Source organism: Pecten maximus, chromosome 3 (genome assembly GCF_902652985.1).
Source record: "Pecten maximus chromosome 3, xPecMax1.1, whole genome shotgun sequence".
Classification (NCBI taxonomy): domain Eukaryota; kingdom Metazoa; phylum Mollusca; class Bivalvia; order Pectinida; family Pectinidae; genus Pecten; species Pecten maximus.
The window spans coordinates 1297584-1321494 of record NC_047017.1 but is presented as its reverse complement, the minus strand read 5'-3'; the positions used below and the strand labels follow the sequence as shown (position 1 = coordinate 1321494).

The following is a 23911-nucleotide window of genomic DNA, read 5'->3' as shown; positions in this document are numbered from 1 at the left end:
TTCATTTATTTTCTATCTTCAGCCAATCACTAATTAATTTTCATTTTTCTACCCTCCACTATAAAGTGAAAGTTACACGTATTGCTGTTTTAAGTCAGCAGAGGAGGGTAGTGATAGGTCATTCAGTCAACCAATAAGATCCTCAATAACATTCTATAAGCATTTTAGGCCAGTAAACACAATTATAGAACATTTTATATCCAACCGAAGGTCTTGTTTCCTTTGTAAGTTTCCTGGATAGGAATGAGTTTTAGGGTTTGGTCACACAATATTATAATTTGATTAATATTAGATTTTATTTTATCATCAACAATATGATAAATATAGTTTAGAATATACCAATTAAGCTCTAGTTTTACAGATTTTTTTACATGAGAATATATACAGATCAGATATCTGCGTGTAATGCTCTTGAGATCTGCAAGGTAAAAACAATCCGTCCAGAAAATAGATGAATGATCAGTCAATCCTTCATACAAGATCCTGTTAAAAATGTCAGTTTGAATTGATGTTTGCTCTATTAAAGGTCTTTTTTTAGTTAATTCTATTTATTTATATTGGTTATACTGGTCCAGCTGTTGCTGTAACATTTGGCCTCCAATTTTAGTCCAGGATAGGACGAATTCCAGGCATCCCAACTGAACAATATATCTGTACTCAGTGTATCAAGGTCAGAACGATTTAATTTTTATACCATAGTACGCTGTTGTCATATTGTCAACTGTTGTTATATTGTCACATTATCCATTAAAAACACACAAACTTGTTATATGCACACCCAGATAATTATGATGGAATAAAATAATGACTACCTATACATAGATTAGACAATCACTTTGGCATTTGATAACGATCGTGTAATTTTGGTAATTTCTGTCAGATGAATCAGTTTCCCTCTTGGTCATTATTCATTAATCAGCAGTAAAATCAGTCAAAATCACGGCACATTTCATATCACACAAAAATAAAAAAATCATGGCATTTATTTTCATTGCGGAAACTAAATAAACATGTTCATGCTTAATTACCCCGTAATAAAGATTTCAATAGGAGATATGCTGCATGACATTCACAGATTATTACTGGTTGACCCCGGACATCCACAAACAAATTTTTTTTTTTTTCAGTTTCTGCCAGACTGGATTAGAGTACAAAAGCCTCCTTCAACAAACATTTCATACCTATCTCCATTATACCCCTAATATGTCTATTGGATGTTTACCTTGCTGGGATTTTAAAACATTTGAACAAGAGATATCCCAGATGGGTGTTGTCACCCACCACTGAATGATTTTTATTGGTCCTATGACAGACCTGTCTTTTCTCTTGTTTTCCCTTCTTTCCTCGATTACCCTTAATCATTTGATAACAAGGGAAAACTACATATCAAGTCTAAGAACGATCAAAGAAGAACTTTCTGAGAAATATGAATAAAAAGTTTCAACTGTCAATATGTAAGAGCTACTTGTCAGCCATTTTGATTCCCGACCAGAGTCAATGAATGGGTACACCTAGGAACCAAGGGGAATCTTCTTCTCAAGTTTGAGAAATATCCTCCTCAATAAATAGTCATAACAAAATTCAACTGTCAAAATCCATGATGACTGTCTGTCAGCCATTTTGTTTTCTTGATCAGATTCAAAATTGAACGGGCACAATTCCTCAACTGCTATTTAAGAATGACATACCACAGACAAACAATGGACGATAGACCATAGATGTACGCGTGTACGTCAATTTAGATAGTCCACCATTTGATGATGGAGAGCTAAAAACATTATATGATTTTGAAAGAAATATTGACCTCTAATACAGTTTGATTATGATCCTGAAGAGACCTGAGAAGATAATAATGAATACGATCCATGCAAAATTTTTCATTAATGTGCTCATTAGTAAATAGATAAAAAAAATTAATCTAAAAGGGATTCTTAACATCATCATAGATCACACCCTTTTGATTAAATATTCAATGAAAATACAATCAAAAATAATTTTGATATTCTGGGCATTGTTAAACATTAAAATACATTCTTTCATGAAATAGTTACAGTATATGAGATAACACCACTCAATCCTGCATTTCTATCTTAGGTTTTATAGATGTATCTACAGGGACTCAGTGACCTTATTGATGTATCTACAGGGCCTCAGTGACCTTATTGATGTATCTACAGGGCCTGCCTCAGTAACCTTATTGATGTATCTACAGGGCCTGCCTCAGTGACCTTATTGTTGTATCTACAGGGCCGGCCTCAGTGACCTTATTGATGTATCTACAGGGCCTCAGTGACCTTATTGATGTATCTACAGGGCCTGCCTCAGTGACCTTATTGTTGTATCTACAGGGCCGGCCTCGGTGACCTTATTGATGTATCTACAGGGCCGGCCTCAGTGACCTTATTGTTGTATCTACAGGGCCGGCCTCAGTGACCTTATTGATGTATCTACAGGGCCGGCCTCAGTGACCTTATAGATGTATCTACAGGGCCGGCCTCAGTGACCTTATTGATGTATCTACAGGGCCGGCCTCAGTGACCTTATTGTTGTATCTACAGGGCCGGCCTCAGTGACCTTATTGATGTATCTACAGGGCCGGCCTCAGTGACCTTATTGTTGTATCTACAGGGCCGGCCTCAGTGACCTTATTGATGTATCTACAGGGCCGGCCTCAGTGACCTTATTGATGTATCTACAGGGCCGGCCTCAGTGACCTTATTGATGTATCTACAGGGCCGGCCTCAGTGACCTTATTGATGTATCTACAGGGCCGGCCTCAGTGACCTTATTGATGTATCTACAGGGCCAGCCTCAGTGACCTTATTGATGTATCTACAGGGCCGGCCTCAGTGACCTTATTGATGTATCTACAGGGCCGGCCTCAGTGACCTTATTGTTGTATCTACAGGGCCTCAGTGACCTTATTGATGTATCTACAGGGCCGGCCTCAGTGACCTTATAGATGAATCTACAGGGCCGGCCTCAGTGACCTTATTGATGTATCTACAGGGCCGGCCTCAGTGACCTTATTGTTGTATCTACAGGGCCGGCCTCAGTGACCTTATTGATGTATCTACAGGGCCGGCCTCAGTGACCTTATTGATGTATCTACAGGGCCGGCCCCAGTGACCTTATTGATGTATCTACAGGGCCTCAGTGACCTTATTGTTTTATCTACAGGGCCGGCCTCAGTGGCCTTATTGATGTATCTACAGGGCCTCAGTGGCCTTATTGATGTATCTACAGGGCCGGCCTCAGTGGCCTTATTGATGTATCTACAGGGCCGGCTTCAGTGACCTTATTAATGTATCTACAGGGCCTCAGTGACCTTATTGATGTATCTACAGGGCCGGCCTCAGTGACCTTATTGATGTATCTACAGGGCCGGCCTCAGTGACCTTATTGATGTATCTACAGGGCTGGCCTCAGTGACCTTATTGTTGTATCTACAGGGCCGGCCTCAGTGACCTTATTGATGTATCTACAGGGCCTCAGTGACCTTATTGATGTATCTACAGAGCCGGCCTCCGTGCCCTTCTTTATGTACAAGACCTAGCTGCCTCAATGACTTCCTTCTAATGACTTCTGTCAGTGTAACTTGATCAAGCTAGCTAGTATACCTGAGTTTTAAAGGATAAATCTTGATTCTCTTTGTTTTAAAGATAATTGTGATTTTCACTATAATTATGCTAGACATTAAAACTTGATCTCAATCTATATTATTAGGTTGTGACATATATTATCCTCTGAACATTTGAAATATATAACCTTACCTCAATCATGTTTCCTATAAACTTACCTCAATCTTGTTTCCAATACTGAATAATGTTCCAGTTTTAGATATATCCATGGTCAGATTTGTGTATAAACTCGGTCAAAACAATTATTTCATTGAAAATTCATTTGTTTTGGTAACAACTGGAATAATCAAGACTGTTTTTTCTGAATTCCTATTACAGAGTGTTGACGATATTCTCACGGTTTGACATACGATAAACAACACCATCCTGGTAGACTATAATCCTATACCTGTATATAAACACTGGTTTCTCTATCAATAATCACCTATATACACAGCATATCCCGGCCTCCCCTGTAGCTATAAGTGCAACAATTGCGTTGTTCAGGGGTTCAATGTATCGAGCACACCTGTTTCACTGGAGTTCACCTGTAACGACCCACAATACTTCCATCCTCTAAGAGCCGTTTATACACAAGTTGATGGTACTGACTGTGACATCGGACAATGGGGCAAATGGATCCGCCAGTATTTAAATCTATACCTGCGTCACCTTCAAATTGCATAGCATTGTTAGTATGCATGAAATATGTCATGAATGCTATCTTCTTCAATTGCTGAGAATTTATCAGAAAAACACTTTAAATACAGGTTGAAAATCACATGTTGAAAATGAATTTTATTTTCAGAATATTTTTTTTTTTTTTTTTTCAAGTTATGTTTCTTAAACACCTGTGAGATAATTGCAAATGATAATGCTACTGGACAAAAGGTTGTACCATGATGGTGTGGTCAATCGACACGCTAACCTGTTGGAGGCAAGTTAGATTGTACCATGATGGTATGGTCAATCGACTCACTGATCTACAGGTAGCTTAAGGTCCTATGACAATGGCCTGCCAGTTGTTCTTCTAATGTGTTAATTGTCAATTAGGTCATTTTCTCACCTGTACATTCAGGTGTCAAATAACCAGATAGTTGGGTCAATTTATATATATATATATATATATACATTATAGGGTCTAGCTAGTAAGTAGTAACGACGGTATAATCCAATATAGGTACTGGATCCTAACAAACAAATGTTCGGTGGATGCGTATCGAAAAATCGACAATTTACTTGTCTGTATACTGTCGTTATTACTACTTGACAATTATATATACATTATATATATATAAAGGTAAGTAATAAAATGTATAGGTGCTGGAACTGAACAAACAGATGTTGCTGACAATACGATCAATGAAGGAATAGCCACATTGTATAATTGTCAAATGCTTCACAAATCACTAGATTTTAGGGAAATTCCAATCATCTGTAGATTGTTTACAATCAACATCCTTTAATTTGATGAAGAGTTACAATATTTCTCTATCTGTTGTCAATTCCAGGAAAACCATCAGTGACCAGTGCAGATTATTCCCTTTGTACAGATCATATTTAAACATCCATTAATTCTTGTTATCTTTTAAATCATATTATAGACTTTCATTACTTCTGAAGACAATCTGTTTCTCAAGATTGTATAAAACAATATATGGTTGTTGAATTTCAACTTAAAACTCGCATCAATTAATTAAATCAACCATGCCTATATAATCATGTGAAGTACAGTACATGTAGTTGAGTAAATTGATAAGAATGTTACAATTTTAGTTTCAATGCCGTATAAACGTATTTAAAAGAGCCTGACAATTTTAATGTTCACAACCCGTAAGTATGTGTAAACTTCCTCTATAAAATATGAATCATTTATACATAAATCAGGGTTTAGTGTCTCTCCTTAGTTATCTGATCCAACTTATCTTCCCATCACATATACATGTTGACTTTTTAAGCTGTAAATCATTGTGTACACAGAAAGTAGTGCACTTTCGCCTGTAATGTAGTTTGTGTGGGGTTTGACCCGATGGTAAACCTGCCTGGGGTGAGACATGTGTTTGTATGCACAGCTCTCAGACCACTTTGGACAGTTTATTTGTTTAAACTGGGTATTTCATATGATTGTGAAGCTTCCTGTTTCCCCAATCCTTTAGCACCTGACCATGAGATCAACTCAAGATACATAGAATACTTGGTCAGCCAGCTCACCACCATACCCAGAATCAGGGATGGGACCAAGTCTCGAAATTTTTTAAAGAGATTAATTGTCACAATATTAAATAACTTTTTATGGAGACAAACAGGATGGGGGACACTTCACTTCTTTAACAGTTTAGAGTATTTGTTGACTTTGGTTCAAGTCACTTCCGATATACAGTAACTGAGAAGGATGGAGGTATCGGCCATAAATATATATCTGTGTAAGTGGTGTATAGCTATAGTAGTGGACAACACAGATAGTCAATACTATGTGTCCTCTGTGTGAGGACTAATAGCTGTAGTAATTACAGGTACCCACAGATAGTCAATACTATTTGTCCTCTGTATGTTATGTGTGAGGACTAATAGCTGTAGTAATTACAGGTAGTCACAGATAGTCAATACTATGTGTCCTCTGTATGTTATGTGTGAGGACTAATAGCTGTAGTAATTACAAGTCCTCACAGATAGTCCATACTATGTGTCCTAGCTCTGTATGTGTGAGGACTAATAGCCGTAGTAATTACAGGTACCCACAGATAGTCAATACTATTTGTCCTCTGTATGTTATGTGTGAGGCCTAATAGCTGTAGTAATTACAGGTAGTCACAGATAGTCAATACTATGTGTCCTCTGTATGTTATGTGTGAGGACTAATAGCTGTAGTAATTACAGGTAGTCACAGATAGTCAATACTATGTGTCCTCTGTATGTTATGTGTGAGGACTAATAGCTGTAGTAATTACAGGTAGTCACAGATAGTCAATACTATGTGTCCTCTGTATGTTATGTGTGAGGACTAATAGCTGTAGTAATTACAGGTACCCACAGATAGTCAATACTATGTGTCCTCTGTATTTTATGTGTGAGGACTAATAGCTGTAGTAATTACAGGTACCCACAGATAGTCAATACTATGTGTCCTCTGTATGTTATGTGTGAGGACTAATAGCTGTAGTAATTACAGGTAGTCACAGATAGTCAATACTGTGTGTCCTTTGTATGTTATGTGTGAGGACTAATAGCTGTAGTAATTACAGGTACTCACAGATAGTCAATACTATGTGTCCTCTGTATGTTATGTGTGAGGACTAATAGCTGTAGTAATTACAGGTACCCACAGATAGTCAATACTATGTGTCCTCTGTATGTGTGAGGACTAATAGCTGTAGTAATTACAGGTACTCACAGATAGTCAATACTATGTGTCCTCTGTATGTAATGTGTGAGGACTAATAGCTGTAGTAATTACAGGTACTAACAGATAGTCAATACTATGTGTCCTCTGTATGTTATGTGTGAGGACTAATAGCTGTAGTAATTACAGGTACCCACAGATAGTCAATACTACGTGTCCTCTGTATGTTATGTGTGAGGACTAATAGCTGTAGTAATTACAGGTACCCACAGATAGTCAATACTATGTGTCCTCTGTATGTTATGTGTGAGGACTAATAGCTGTAGTAATTACAGGTACCCACAGATAGTCAATACTATGTGTCCTCTGTATGTTATGTGTGAGGACTAATAGCTGTAGTAATTACAGGTACCCACAGATAGTCAATACTATGTGTCCTCTGTATGTTATGTGTGAGGACTAATAGCTGTAGTAATTACAGGTACCCACAGATAGTCAATACTATGTGTCCTCTGTATGTTATGTGTGAGGACTAATAGCTGTAGTAATTACAGGTACTAACAGATACATGTAGTCAATACTATGTGTCCTCTGTATGTTATGTGTGAGGACTAATAGCTGTAGTAATTACAGGTAGTCACAGATAGTCAATACTATGTGTCCTCTGTATGTTATGTGTGAGGACTAATAGCTGTAGTAATTACAGGTAGTCACCGATAGTCAATACTGTGTGTCCTCTGTATGTTATGTGTGAGGACTAATAGCTGTAGTAATTACAGGTAGTCACAGATAGTCAATACTATGTGTCCTCTGTATTTTATGTGTGAGGACTAATAGCTGTAGTAATTACAGGTACCCACAGATAGTCAATACTTTGTGTCCTCTGTATGTTATGTGTGAGGACTAATAGCTGTAGTAATTACAGGTAGTCACAGATAGTCAATACTATGTGTCCTCTGTATGTTATGTGTGAGGACTAATAGCTGTAGTAATTACAGGTACCCACAGATAGTCAATACTATGTGTCCTCTGTATGTTATGTGTGAGGACTAATAGCTGTAGTAATTACAGGTACCCACAGATAGTCAATACTATGTGTCCTCTGTATGTTATGTGTGAGGACTAATAGCTGTAGTAATTACAGGTACCCACAGATAGTCAATACTATGTGTCCTCTGTATGTAATGTGTGTGAGGACTAATAGCTGTAGTAATTACAGGTACCCACAGATAGTCAATACTATGTGTCCTCTGTATGTATGTGTGAGGACTAATAGCTGTAGTAATTACAGGTACCCACAGATAGTCAATACTATGTGTCCTCTGTATGTTATGTGTGAGGACTAATAGCTGTAGTAATTACAGGTACCCACAGATAGTCAATACTATGTGTCCTCTGTATGTTATGTGTGAGGACTAATAGCTGTAGTAATTACAGGTACCCACAGATAGTCAATACTATGTGTCCTCTGTATGTGTGAGGACTAATAGCCGTAGACTGTACTAGTCAATACTATGTGTCCTCTGTATGAGGACTAATAGCCGTAGACTGTACTAGTCAATACTATGTGTCCTCTGTATGAGGACTAATAGCCGTAGACTGTACCAGTCAATACTATGTGTCCTCTGTATGAGGACTAATAGCCGTAGACTGTACTAGTCAATACTATGTGTCCTCTGTATGTGTGAGGACTAATAGCCGTAGACTGTACTAGTCAATACTATGTGTCCTCTGTATGTGTGAGGACTAATAGCCATAGACTGTACTAGTCAATACTATGTGTCCTCTGTATGAGGACTAATAGCCGTAGACTGTACTAGTCAATACTATGTGTCCTCTGTGTGAGGACTAATAGCCGTAGACTGTACTAGTCAATACTATGTGTCCTCTGTGTGAGGACTAATAGCCGTAGACTGTACTAGTCAATACTATGTGTCCTAGCTCTGTATGTGTGAGGACTAATAGCCGTAGACTGTACTAGTCAATACTATGTGTCCTCTGTATGTTAGGACTAATAGCCGTAGACTGTACTAGTCAATACTATTTGTCCTCACATTAACTCCTTTTTGTCATCAATATCATACACAATTGATTTCCTCTGAGGATGCTTTGTTAGTTCCATTATTGGGTTGATTATTTATATTTCCACCTATGTGTCCTCTTGACCAGTGTCCAGAGCCAGTGGTTTGCCATTATCACTAGCATATTGACTAACAACACAAATATTCCCCATAACAGTCATAAAAGCATTGTCAGCTTTATAAACACCTAACGATTTACAGCTCCAATTTAAACGTTCCGATACATATAAGCAAAACAGTGATGTAAAACATACAGGTGATCAGAATTTTTTTGTTATTATTTCAGATGAAATATTTAATCATCTGAATATATTTTTAAGACAATCTATATTAACAAGATAACAATGCTGTTGACCCTGACTTGATGGCAGGTAAATGCATATATATCCAAATGACTTCGAGATGCATACATATACACACATATAAAAATATACACATCCGTACATGGAACAATTTGTCTGGAAAAAAAAATCTCACCTTCCTCCACATCATTAATCTGTTGAGAAGCCATTATCACTTTCACATTGTAAATAAAATCCCAGAATATCACAGCATTAACATCCCTGGTAATAGCACTACACTTGCATGGCTTGACATGTACAGGTAGTACCTACGAGCTGGACCAGGCATGGTCACAGGTTTCCCTGTGGTAAAGCATAGTCCCACAGGCTTCCAGGTTCAATACAGAAATGAAACGTCATTCACCACACTGCTCACATCAATCAAAAGGAATCTAATGCTTCACTCCAGTTTGCCTAGGGTGATATTTAGCTCCACATATACATCTGTGACACTTATGTAAATGCTACTTTTAATGAACATTAAACAATTGCTTCCACCATATGGCTGCATCAGGCATGTCCCTTATATACACAAGTTACAAAGTTCATTCATATGTACTTCTGGTCTAGAACTTCCTAAAAATATACCACAGCACCGTATATGTAAACATACTGTCCGTTAATGTTTGTTGTCAAATCGCGGGGCCCTGAGGGCGCCGATTTTACTACTGTATTATCCTATCTCGAGACAATAAAGGAAGTATATAAAATTATACAGGAGTAATAACAATGTCCTGTACTTGTCAAATGATTTAATTTTTCCTGTAGTTATACATATTTGTATGTGTATTTTATTTAACCGCCGGTAAAGTGATATTATCACAATACGAAAATGAGATTTAGTAGATATTAGATTTGCTCCATGAAACATGAATAGGTACTGTTTAAGGTGCCCTATACCGTACATAATTATGTCTACCTTTAATTTCCCCTAACGGAGACAAATCAACACAGCAATTTGTCAGATCAATTTGTCAGACCCATACACCGACAAAATTTGTCCTTCACTTAGGTGATATTTCCACATACTGTATGTTTACATATTTTAGTGGTAATCTTATTTTAGTGGTTTTTGCACTAGAACAACTAGAACACTGACATGTAAACGACCCTGTTGTGTGGTAATATATATATATATATATATATTTTTTTTTAAAAAGAATTAAAACACGACACAGCAGCTAGCGCTTTCGTCACGTCTAGGTGACTCTTCAGAATGTTTATTTTTTTAAATTGTCAACGTGACGTCATAAATGTATGACGTCACTATACATTCTAAGGACATAACAACGAAGTGGAGATTTAAAGATTTGATGATAATAAAAAAATGTATTTAAAAAAAAATATATATATATCTATATTATATACAATCGGCAGGGATTGCATTGTGCAATAAAATACTAGAAAATGAAAAAATTACATAGATCAAATATGCACAGATTATGCTTAAGTAATAACATATTTGATCTATGTAATTTTTTCATTTTCTAGTATTTTATTGCACAATGCATGTAATACAGTTTATAATTACAAGATATATGAATTATTTCCTAAATTTAGTTGTAACCTCGCTAGCTCATATGGTAATTAAGGTACATCGTCTTTTGATTCCGATATCACCTCTATTGTGGGTTCGAACCCCGCCGATTGTATATAATATATATATATATATTTTTTTCTTTTAAATACATTTTTTTATTATCATCAAATCTTTAAATCTCCACTTCGTTGTTATGTCCTTAGAATGTATAGTGACGTCATACATTTATGACATCACGTCGACAATTTTAAAAAATAAACATTCTGAAGAGTCACCTAGACGTGAAGAAAGCGCTAGCTGCTGTGTCGTGTTTTTATTCTTTTTAAATGCATATTTTTCGTCCGTAAGGTTCACCTTAAACTTTTTAACTTATATATATATATATATACAACCAATAATCATTTAGATGCCATCTGCCCAAATTGCTGAGGTTGATATTTGGCATTTTCAAAAATCAAACCATAATCAAAAATGCATTATACATGTAATATGATACGATTTTTGTTTCCATCCACCTCAATATTTACTGGGCTAACAGAAATGTTAATACCACTATGATACTGAGATTACTCATATGTTAGCTTTGATAACAGCCAAGGGCTTGTAACAAAAAAAATTCCCTTAACACTAAGGCTAAGGGAACAATTTAAGGAGAGGCCATAAGGAAAACTTACATGTATGTGTGTGACTTAAAATCTCCAGTGTGTAACTTTCTCATACATAATTTTAGATTTTAACAATCCCTCACGTTGAGACATCACGAATAAGCGAAGATTGACTATATTCCAGAGCCAGGTCATCAGTTTCTCATTTATGATTTCGACTAGATCTGTGTCTATTTATGATGAGTTTCAGGCCACATGTGTATAAGTGTTCTCAGGCTTTTTATCTATATAACTTTAATTTTGTTAATTTTGCTTCAGTCCACTATAACTTCCCTATATGTTTCTACAGAAGAAAAACAATTATGAAAAAAATTGAAACCCAGTGACCTTGACAGTCGACCCAGTGACTTTGACCTTTGGTCAGTTTACTCCTCGTCAATTCCAACCAATTTTGTTTCATCGTGTGCATCGATGTGTCATAATGAAATGTTCATCAGTGAAAGATATACAAAATTTCACCTTGATTTTTGGACCTGATGACCTTGACCCTTAACCTTGATTTTGACCTGCACATCTTTTTATAAAGTTTTCTAATTGGAAAGGATGACAAGACAAAATTTACATAATATCTCCAAGAAGGATTCTTCAGGATAATGTTCTGTGGCCAAACATTCGATCAAAAATGCTATTTTGTGGTATCTTAACTGAATTGTTGTTTCTGCAAAAAAATGAGACATGCTGAAATCATTCTAGAGGGCGTCTTAAAAAATGGACTCTGTACATCATAACAGGAAAGCACAGTGGAAACTCCACAATTATTTTTTTTTAAAATCAAAAAAAAAGAAACTTAAAATTAATTCAGACAAAAGTAAAATAACCTGATATGGTACAGTAGACCACTTATTATGCATTAATATCTAAACCTTTAAATGTCAGACCCCCCCCATTAAATAACATCACTGCCTACATATCTGAACCATTCTGAAGGGTTCTATAATCATCTGTGTGTGTACTACCATTGGTTTATTGTTTAAAGCCTCCCTATATTTTTATCGTATATAAATAATGATAAAATTACAAAAATATGTTGAATGATAGAATATATACCCTAATGATGAAATAATGTGAGAATTAATACCATAGTTTTTTCATAATAGCAATTAAGACCGATAACTAGTAAACTATCCACTGATAACGAGGTTTCCCTAATGCAGTGCTCCACTCTCCATATGTAAATCATCTGCAGAAAATGTCACCCACGCATCCAGACTGGTTTAAAGGCAGGCGAACATACACCGGGCAAATTAACAAACAAAAATGGACAAAATTACATCATCTGCAACTTACAGAGTCAATTACATTGGTCCGTCAGACAAAAATAAACCATGAGTTAAATGTGAAAAGACATGATGAACTACATTGTACAAGTCAGCCATTTTGTTTTCTCTATCGGATTCAAAATTGAATCGGCACAACTAAGGACCAAGGGGAATCTACATGCAAAGTTTGAATTATGTCCTTCCAGTAACTACTCAAGAATACTGTTAACAATCTTTCAATTATCAAAACCCAAGATGGTCACCGGTGGGCCGTCTTTGATTTCCCGAGCAGGCTCAAAATGAAATGGGTCCAACTATTATCTTAGGACCAAGGAGAACCTACATGTGAAGATCGAGAAATATCCCTTAGATACTTTTCCCATCCTCTTATGACCCTGGCTATTGCAAGAACATTAAATCCTAAAAACAAAACAAACTTTTCAATAAATAGCAATAACAATCTTCAACTCTAAAAATCCAAGATGGCCGTCTACTGGTCACATTTCTTTCACAATCAAAAGCAAAATTGAATTGGCACAACTAGAGACCAACATGAACCTACATGTTAAGTTTCAGAAATATATCCCTCCAGTACTTTTAAAGAAATAGCAGTAACATTTTAAGGTCTTCAATTGTAAAAATCTAAAATGGCTGCCTGTTGGCCAAGGTTGTCTTCCGGATCAGACTCAAAATTGAATTGGCTCAACTAGGGACCAAGGGGAACCAGCATGTGAAGTTTGAGAACTATCCTTCCAGTACTTTTGAAGAAAAAGCGATGACAAGGATTGTTTACGGAGAGACAATGGACGATGGACGACGGACGACGGACGACGGAAGACAGACAATGGAAGTGGGGCAATTTAAATAGCCCAGCATGTGATGATGGTGGATTAAAAAAGAAATGACATGATGTTTTAATAAATTATTGACTATAGCATAATCGTAATCAGAAAATTGGTTTCTAATCTTTAATTATTTGATAAGACAATGTTTTCCAAACTTATTCCAAGCTCATCATGTGTCATAATTTTGTAAAGACAAAAATGCCATGACAACTTCCATTTGGAAAGGCTTATCTGTAGCAAATATTCAAATCATTCTTATTCCCTTTTACTGATTGGGTTTGAAATCAGTCAACTTCCAAGATGACATTGAGATTTGTACTGTGTATATGGTGACCAGGTATGTGACGGTAACCACGGTGACACGGTCCTTCCTTATCAATACCACAGACACATCCATATATAGATTTCCTACTGACTGTCGGTTATATTTTAAGTAACAAGTCATCAATAATGAAGCACCTTCACTTTTCTCCATTAGAATCAGCATTAAAACTCCTTTGAAATAGAAATCCTGCACATTAAGAAAATCTAGCAACACGAAACTATGGAAATAGATTCTCTCAGGCAATGTCCTTATGACTAGCACGCCAAAAACGCAACATCTATATCAACAGATATCTTAACTGGAGTAGTCCATAAAAGATGAAAAGGACAAAATGAATCTTTATGTAGAAAGTTCATTCAAAAGAAAAAGAGATTCAGATTTATAATCTACTACAATTGTCAGGATAAAATGTTAAAGGATTCATTGAAGCTGATAGAAAATCGGAGAATTTTTATCATCAGTTGATTGTCATTATGTTATGTGAACAGGTATTTATCAACCAGAAACAAAAATCTATCATTTCAAACTATATTATGTTTATTACAAATATGATATAAAAATATAACAAATTCTATGGCACAAGGGTAAATTTTTCGGTATATCAGAATTTTTTATCCTACGGACTTTAAAGAAATAAGGTTAAGTCCAATATGCAGATTCTAATGTTCCTTGTAATAAGCAGAAGTTCGTATTCCACTGGTTTGTCTTTAGAAAGTTTACCTGAATATAAACCCCATTTTACAACAATTGCAAAACATGCCATAGCAGCTCTTATTTTATTTCCGATTGGCCCAGGTGGAAGTGAGCGAGAAGTTTTACAAAGGGAGACAACTAACTAGAATACCAGGAGAAAACCAACGTGGTCTGGCAAGTGACATCCATACCTTTTCACGTCTCATCGGGGAACAGGAAATTTAACAGGAATTTTTAAAAATGCCAGAAACCGTTAATTTGGTTACATTGTAAGGCATATTCCAAATCCATAAAACCTTGTTATTGACCAGCATTTCAGAATGGTCATTGTTGTCCCTGTGATAATTATAGCTTAAATGTTCCCAGAAATACATGTCACTGTCCTCCGGACTTTCAACTTCAGAAATCATTGTAATATGATGTAAGATGAATTTCCAGTAGTGATTAGGTAGTGTATAACACCTTATCATTCTTACCGTTGAATTTCTATTTCATTAAACAATATTTCCTATGAATGGCCTTGACACAGTTGGGCTATGGTAGTGTTCAGCTTCATCAGCTGTGACATCTATATACACAACTGAATCATTGCGAGTGGAAAGTACATTTAAAGAGAAAGTGACAGTCAACAAGATCACTGTATGGGATACATACAGGTACATTATATAATGTCACCAACCTGTCACATTACACATTATATAATGTCACCAACCTGTCACATCACACATTATATAATGTCACCAACCTGTCACATCACACATTATATAATGTCACCAACCTGTCACATCACATTACACATTATATAATGTCACCAACCTGTCACATTACACATTATATAATGTCACCAACCTGTCACATCACACATTATATAATGTCACCAACCTGTCACATCACACATTATATAATGTCACCAACCTGTCACATCACACATTATATAATGTCACCAACCTGTCACATTACACATTATATAATGTCACCAACCTGTCACATCACACATTATATAATGTCACAACCTGTCACATCACACATTATATAATGTCACAACCTGTCACATCACACATTATATAATGTCACCAACCTGTCACATCACACATTATATAATGTCACAACCTGTCACATCACACATTATATAATGTCACCAACCTGTCACATCACATTACACATTATATAATGTCACCAACCTGTCACATTACACATTATATAATGTCACCAACCTGTCACATCACACATTATATAATGTCACCAACCTGTCACATCACACATTATATAATGTCACCAACCTGTCACATCACACATTATATAATGTCACCAACCTGTCACATTACACATTATATAATGTCACCAACCTGTCACATCACACATTATATAATGTCACAACCTGTCACATCACACATTATATAATGTCACAACCTGTCACATCACACATTATATAATGTCACCAACCTGTCACATTACACATTATATAATGTCACCAACCTGTCACATCACACATTATATAATGTCACCAACCTGTCAAATCACACATTATATAATGTCACCAACCTGTCACATCACACATTATATAATGTCACAACCTGTCACATTACACATTATATAATGTCACAACCTGTCACATTACACATTATATAATGTTACCAACCTGTCACATCACATTACACATTATATAATGTCACCAACCTGTCACATCACACATTATATAATGTCACCAACCTGTCACATTACACATTATATAATGTGTCCAACCTGTCACATTACACATTATATAATGTCACCAACCTGTCACATTACACATTATATAATGTCACCAACCTGTCACATTACACATTATATAATGTCACCAACCTGTCACATCACACATTATATAATGTCACCAACCTGTCACATCACACATTATATAATGTCACCAACCTGTCACATCACACATTATATAATGTCAACCTGTCACATCACACATTATATAATGTCAACCTGTCACATCACACATTATATAATGTCACCAACCTGTCACATCACATTACACATTATATAATGTCACCAACCTGTCACATCACACATTATATGTCACCAACCTGTCACATCACACATTATATGTCACCAACCTGTCACATTACACATTATATAATGTCACCAACCTGTCACATCACACATTATATAATGTCACAACCTGTCACATTACACATTATATAATGTCACAACCTGTCACATTACACATTATATAATGTCACCAACCTGTCACATCACACATTATATAATGTCACCAACCTGTCACATCACACATTATATAATGTCAACCTGTCACATCACACATTATATAATGTCACCAACCTGTCACATCACACATTATATAATGTCACCAACCTGTCACATCACACATTATATAATGTCACCAACCTGTCACATTACACATTATATAATGTCACCAACCTGTCAAATCACACATTATATAATGTCACCAACCTGTCACATTACACATTATATAATGTCACCAACCTGTCACATTACACATTATATAATGTCACCAACCTTGATCTATCATTTATTAATCTAGACCTCAAACCACCAAGAAACTCCTGAATTGTGTTGGTAATTTGCACCCTAAGGTGTGCTATCTCTGTCAACCCATAGGGTGTGATATCTCTGTCAACCCATAGGGTGTGATATCTCTGTCATCCCCTAGGGTGTGATATCTCTGTCATCCCCTAGGGTGTGATATCTCTGTCACCCCTAGGGTGTGGTATCTCTGTCAACCCATAGGGTGTGATATCTCTGTCATCCCCTAGGGTGTGATATCTCTGTCAACCCCTAGGGTGTGATATCTCTGTCAACCCCTAAGGTGTGATATCTCTGTCAACCCATAGGGTGTGATATCTCTGTCAACCCCTAGGGTGTGCTATCTCTGTCAACCCATAGAAAGTGTGATATCTCTGTCATCACATAGAGTGTGATATCTCTGTCATCCCCTAGGGTGTGATATCACTGTCAACTCATAGAAAGTGTGATATCTGTCAACTCATAGCGTGTGATATCTGTCAACCTCTAGGGTGTGATATCTCTGTCATCCCCTAGGGTGTGATATCTCTGTCAACCCATAGAAAGTGTGATATCTGTCAACTCATAGGGTGTGATATCTCTGTCAACCCATAGGGTGTGATATCTCTGTCATCACACAGAGTGTGATATCTGTCAACCCCTAGGGTGTGATATCTCTGTCAACCCATAGGGTGTGATATCTCTGTCATCACATAGAGTGATATCTGTCAACCCCTAGGGTGTGATATCTGTCACCCCCTAGGGTGTGATATCTCTGTCAACTCATATGGTGTGATATCTGTCAACCCCTAGGGTGTGATATCTCTGTCAACCCCTAGAGTGTGATATCTCTGTCACCCCCTAGAGTGTGATATCACTGTCACCCCTAGGGTGTGATATCTCTGTCACCCCTAGGGTGTGATATCTCTGTCAACCCCAAGGATGTGATATCTCTGTCAACCCCTAGAGTGTGATATATCTGTCAACCCCTAGAGTGTGATATCTCTGTCACCTCTAGAGTGTGATATCTCTGTCAACCCCTAGGCTGTGATATCTCTGTCAACCCCTAGAGTGTGATATCTCTGTCACCCCTAGAGTGTGATATCTCTGTCAACCCCTAGAGTGTGATATCTCTGTCAACCCCTAGAGTGTGATATCTCTGTCACCCCTAGAGTGTGATATCTCTGTCACCTCTAGAGTGTAATATCTCTGTCAACCCCTAGAGTGTGATATCTCTGTCAACCCCTAGAGTGTGATATCTCTGTCACCTCTAGAGTGTGATATCTCTGTCACCTCTAGAGTGTGATATCTCTGTCAACCCCTAGAGTGTGATATCTCTGTCACCTCTAGAGTGTGATATCTCTGTCACCCCCTAGAGTGTGATATCTCTGTCACCCCCTAGAGTGTGATATCTCTGTCAACCCCTAGAGTGTGATATCTCTGTCACCTCTAGAGTGTGATATCTCTGTCACCTCTAGAGTGTGATATCTCTGTCAACCCCTAGAGTGTGATATCTCTGTCACCTCTAGAGTGTGATATCTCTGTCAACCCCTAGAGTGTGATATCTCTGTCAACCCCTAGAGTGTGATATCTCTGTCACCTCTAGAGTGTGATATCTCTGTCACCTCTAGAGTGTGATATCTCTGTCACCCCTAGAGTGTGATATCTCTGTCACCTCTAGAGTGTGATATCTCTGTCAACCCCTAGAGTGTGATATCACTGTCAACCCCTAGAGTGTGATATCACTGTCACCCCTAGGGTGTGAGATCTCTGTCAACCCCAATGGTGTGATATCTCTGTCAACCCCTAGAGTGTGATATCTCTGTCACCCCCTAGAGTGTGATATCTCTGTCAACCCCTAGAGTAAGACGGCTAGAATATATGTTCTTGCAACAATACAAGATGTAACAGCAATTATTCAATCAAGATTGCGTTCCATTGCAATATTTTTTGCTTTCAATATTGAAACAACTACAAAGAGCCTGGGGTTTGGAAAACAAAGAATATCATCCCTCGGGTTGACGATTTCTCTATCACACCCTCAAGGTAGGAGAAGATTCTAATATTCTACTTAGAGACCTGAAAAAACAGAAGTGGCGGAATGAAGTGTGACCCATATATGAGCCATTTGATCTCCTGTGCTATGTATAATGAATCTATGCCCTGATAGTATCAGTAATTCGGTCAACTTAAGGATCAAACAATTCCTTTTGCTCTATATACAGCACCGCGTTCCGTATGTACTGGTATGTACTCCAGACTGTACTCAAAACTACTTACACAACTAATTTATTATTAACAGCTCACACTACAATAACCTGATTTGTTAAAGGATTGATATTGTAAAACATTGATGACAATCAGTGTATTAAAGAACAATAGGCCCATGGGGCCTGCATCACTGGATCACTAGGCCATTTCAGTGATTATGGCAATTAAAACACTATATGTCATATATTATAAAAAAAAACTTTTGACAGTTTGGGATCTGCCACTCAGCACCATGGCACTGCAGTCAACAGTCTTTTAAGATAAGATTTAATACCAAATAAGTTGTAAAACACTCAGAAGTACTTCAAAGGATCTATCTCTAATATTCACCTGCCATTTCAACCCATGGGGAGCAAGATCCATTAGTAGTCCCCTACTGGTGTAACTGGGGGATACTGTAGGTTTCCTCTATGTTAATTTGTGTATGTACATATATATATGTATTTATCTACATAACACTAAAGACTGTCAGCACTCTAGTGCCTTCATTTCTTGATGAATTGAGATCAAACTTCACACAATTAGATAGAGCCATACTATCTGGGACAGGTTAAAGTTTCAGGGTTGCTGGGTCAAGGTCACCATTTTTATTTTCAGAAAATCTTCTCAGTAATCTAGCCGCTTAATTCCTTGAGGGATTTTGATCAAACTTCACACACTAATTAAGGACTATTATATCCCAAATAAGTTTCAGTTTCAGGGTTGTTGGGTCAAGGGCACTATTACTATTCTTATGAAATAATTGTCAGCGCTCTAGGGGCTTCATTCCTTGAGAATTTTTTATTAATTTCACACATTTATAAATAGAACTGTGTTTCACAAGATAGGTGGCGATAAGATTTGTATCACGACACACAAGTCACGATATGTGAAACTGATATGAAATCATTACATAATAAAATCAGTAAGAAACAGACAAGTTATAAGTCACTAGAGTGGCAGAGTTTATGGTCACCCTCATCTTTGTCAGCCATATTGTTTACCAATAGGTATGTCCTACGTTAGTAAAGGGAGGTAACTAAAACAATTTAGGTATCACGATACAATTCAAGGATGACGATGCATGGTGCACCACTCTGTGATCCAATACAATGATGCATCAGTGACTTATTATACCACTTCTTATAAAGGACTAATAGAATCTTTCACCCCTGTGGGAATGACACAGGGATTCTCATCCCGAGGGGAAGATTCTTAAGTTGCCAAACACGAGGCTTGCCAAGTGTTTGGCAGCTTAAGTGTCTTACCCTGAGGGTTGAGATTCCCCTGTTTCCCTTCCATGGGGGTGAATGATTCTTTTTCTCTTGTTTATCCTCTTATGTATCAAATATGGGTGTCACATCAATACAAGGAAGAGTTGACGTGACATGATTGAATTGTCGACGTGACGTCATTGAATTGTCACCTTGACATCATGGTATTGTTTATGTGACAAAATGCAATTGTTGTAGCTTGTCTGTAAAATTGTGAATATCCCTGTCCAGGGTAAGAGAAAATAATACCTTGTACAAGTTTGAGTTTCAGTGTTATAAGGTCAATCATGGTCACCATTATTATTTACAGATCAAAGTACTAGAGGTACTGTAAGCTAAGGCGAGTCAAACAGGACTTTAGATGTTGTTATATATATATATAATCATTCAGATTATAATTATGTTGAATTGCATTGCTTATTCAATAACCTTTCAATTAATTGATCATGAATATCCATTGTAAAAAGGTTTTCATTTCTATGTAGACCACAAGGATTCATTTCTGTCTTATAAGTCTGTTCAGCAATATTATAATTCATACCAGTGTGATAACATACCTTTGCAGGTGAAATAATTTTTAAGTTTGCATTACTTTTATCATGATTTTTGTTTTTTAACAATCATGGTGAGATTTCTACAAGAGTAATCTCTCGATAAAGAGCCAATGTAAATATGTTCAAGAATAAGGAATGTTATAAGGATAGGTGGACTGTCAATACAGGTAAATACTGTCAGGAATGTTATAAGGATAGGTGGACTGTCATTACAGGTAATTACTGTCAGGAATGTTATAAGGATAGGTGGACTGTCAATATAGGTAAATACTGTCAGGAATGTTATAAGGATAGGTGGACTGTCAATACAGGTAAATACTGTCAGGAATGTTATAAGGATAGGTGGACTGTCATTACAGGTAATTACTGTCAGGAATGTTATAAGGATAGGTGGACTGTCAATACAGGTAAATACTGTCAGGAATGTTATAAGGATAGGTGGACTGTCAATACAGGTAAATACTGTCAGGAATGTTATAAGGATAGGTGGACTGTCAATACAGGTAAATACTGTCAGGAATGTTATAAGGATAGGTGGACTGTCAATATAGGTAAATACTGTCAGGAATGTTATAAGGAAATGTGGTCTGTCAATACAGGTAAATACTGTCAGGAATGTTATAAGGATATGTGGACTGTCAATACAGGTATATACTGTCAGGAAAGTTATATGGATAGGTGTACTGTCAATACAGGTAAATACTGTCAGGAATGTTATATGGACAGGTGGACTGTCAATACAGGTATATACTGTCAGGAATGTTATAAGGATAGGTGGACTGTCAATACAGGTAAATACTGTCAGGAATGTTATAAGGAAATGTGAACTGTCAATACAGGTAAATACTGTCAGGAATGTTATATGGATAGGTGGACTGTCAAACAGGTAAATACTGTCAGGAATGTTATATGGATAGGTGGACTGTCAATACAGGTATATACTGTCAGGAATGTTATAAGGATAGGTGGACTGTCAATACAGGTAAATACTGTCAGGAATGTTATAAGGATAGGTGGACTGTCAATACAGGTAAATACTGTCAGGAAAGTTATATGGATAGGTGGACTGTCAATACAGGTAAATACTGTCAGGAATGTTACATGGATAGGTGGACTGTCAATACAGGTATATACTGTCAGGAATGTTATAAGGAAATGTGAACTGCCAATACAGGTAAATACTGTCAGGAATGTTATATGGATAGGTGGACTGTCAATACAGGTAAATACTGTCAGGAATGTTATATGGATAGGTGGACTGTCAATACAGGTAAATACTGTCAGGAATGTTATAAGGAAATGTGAACTGTCAATACAGGTAAATACTGTCAGGAATGTTATATGGATAGGTGGACTGTCAATACAGGTAAATACTGTCAGGAATGTTACATGGATAGGTGGACTGTCAATACAGGTATATACTGTCAGGAATGTTATAAGGAAATGTGAACTGTCAATACAGGTAAATACTGTCAGGAATGTTATATGGATAGGTGGACTGTCAATACAGGTAAATACTGTCAGGAATGTTATATGGATAGGTGGACTGTCAATACAGGTATATACTGTCAGGAATGTTATAAGGAAATGTGAACTGTCAATACAGGTAAATACTGTCAGGAATGTTATATGGATAGGTGGACTGTCAATACAGGTAAATACTGTCAGGAATGTTATATGGATAGGTGGACTGTCAAACAGGTAAATACTGTCAGGAATGTTATAAGGATAGGTGGACTGTCAATACAGGTAAATACTGTCAGGAATGTTATAAGGATAGGTGGACTGTCAATATAGGTAAATACTGTCAGGAATATTATAAGGATAGGTGGACTGTCAAAGAGGTATATACTGTCAGGAATGTTATAAGGAAATGTGGTCTGTCAATACAGGTATATACTGTCAGGAAAGTTATATGGATAGGTGTACTGTCAATACAGGTAAATACTGTCAGGAATGTTATATGGACAGGTGGACTGTCAATACAGGTAATTACTGTCAGGAATGTTATAAGGATAGGTGTACTGTCAATACAGGTAAATACTGTCAGGAATGTTATAAGGATAGGTGGACTGTCAAACAGGTAAATACTGTCTGGAATGTTATATGGATAGGTGGACTGTCAATACAGGTAAATACTGTCAGGAATGTTATAAGGATAGGTGGACTGTCAAACAGGTAAATACTGTCAGGAATGTTATATGGATAGGTGGACTGTCAATACAGGTAAATACTGTCTGGAATGTTATATGGATAGGTGGACTGTCAATACAGGTAAATACTGTCAGGAATGTTACATGGATAGGTGGACTGTCAATACAGGTATATACTGTCAGGAATGTTATAAGGAAATGTGAACTGTCAATACAGGTAAATACTGTCAGGAATGTTATATGGATAGGTGTACTGTCAATACAGGTATATACTGTCAGGAATGTTATAAGGAAATGTGAACTGTCAATACAGGTAAATACTGTCAGGAATGTTATATGGATAGGTGGACTGTCAATACAGGTAAATACTGTCAGGAATGTTATATGGATAGGTGGACTGTCAATATAGGTAAATACTGTCAGGAATGTTATAAGGATAGGT

At 36.8% G+C, this 23911-nt stretch overlaps 1 protein-coding gene across 4 annotated transcripts in view; it reads right to left on the bottom strand.

Annotated features, from left to right (window-relative positions):
- The window catches only part of LOC117322905 (ras guanyl-releasing protein 3-like), a 101654-nt gene that overhangs the window by 59249 nt on the left and 18494 nt on the right, over positions 1-23911 (bottom strand). The window contains exon 1 of one of the 4 annotated variants that reach the window (XM_033877854.1): positions 9519-9844. The exons of 2 other annotated variants lie outside the window; for them this stretch is intronic. In XM_033877854.1, the coding sequence (XP_033733745.1) occupies positions 9519-9552 (34 nt within the window). In that variant the 5' untranslated portion in view covers positions 9553-9844. Of the gene's footprint in view, positions 1-9518; positions 9845-23911 lie in introns of those variants that run through there. One more of the 4 variants, XM_033877851.1, reaches the window with a different exon arrangement.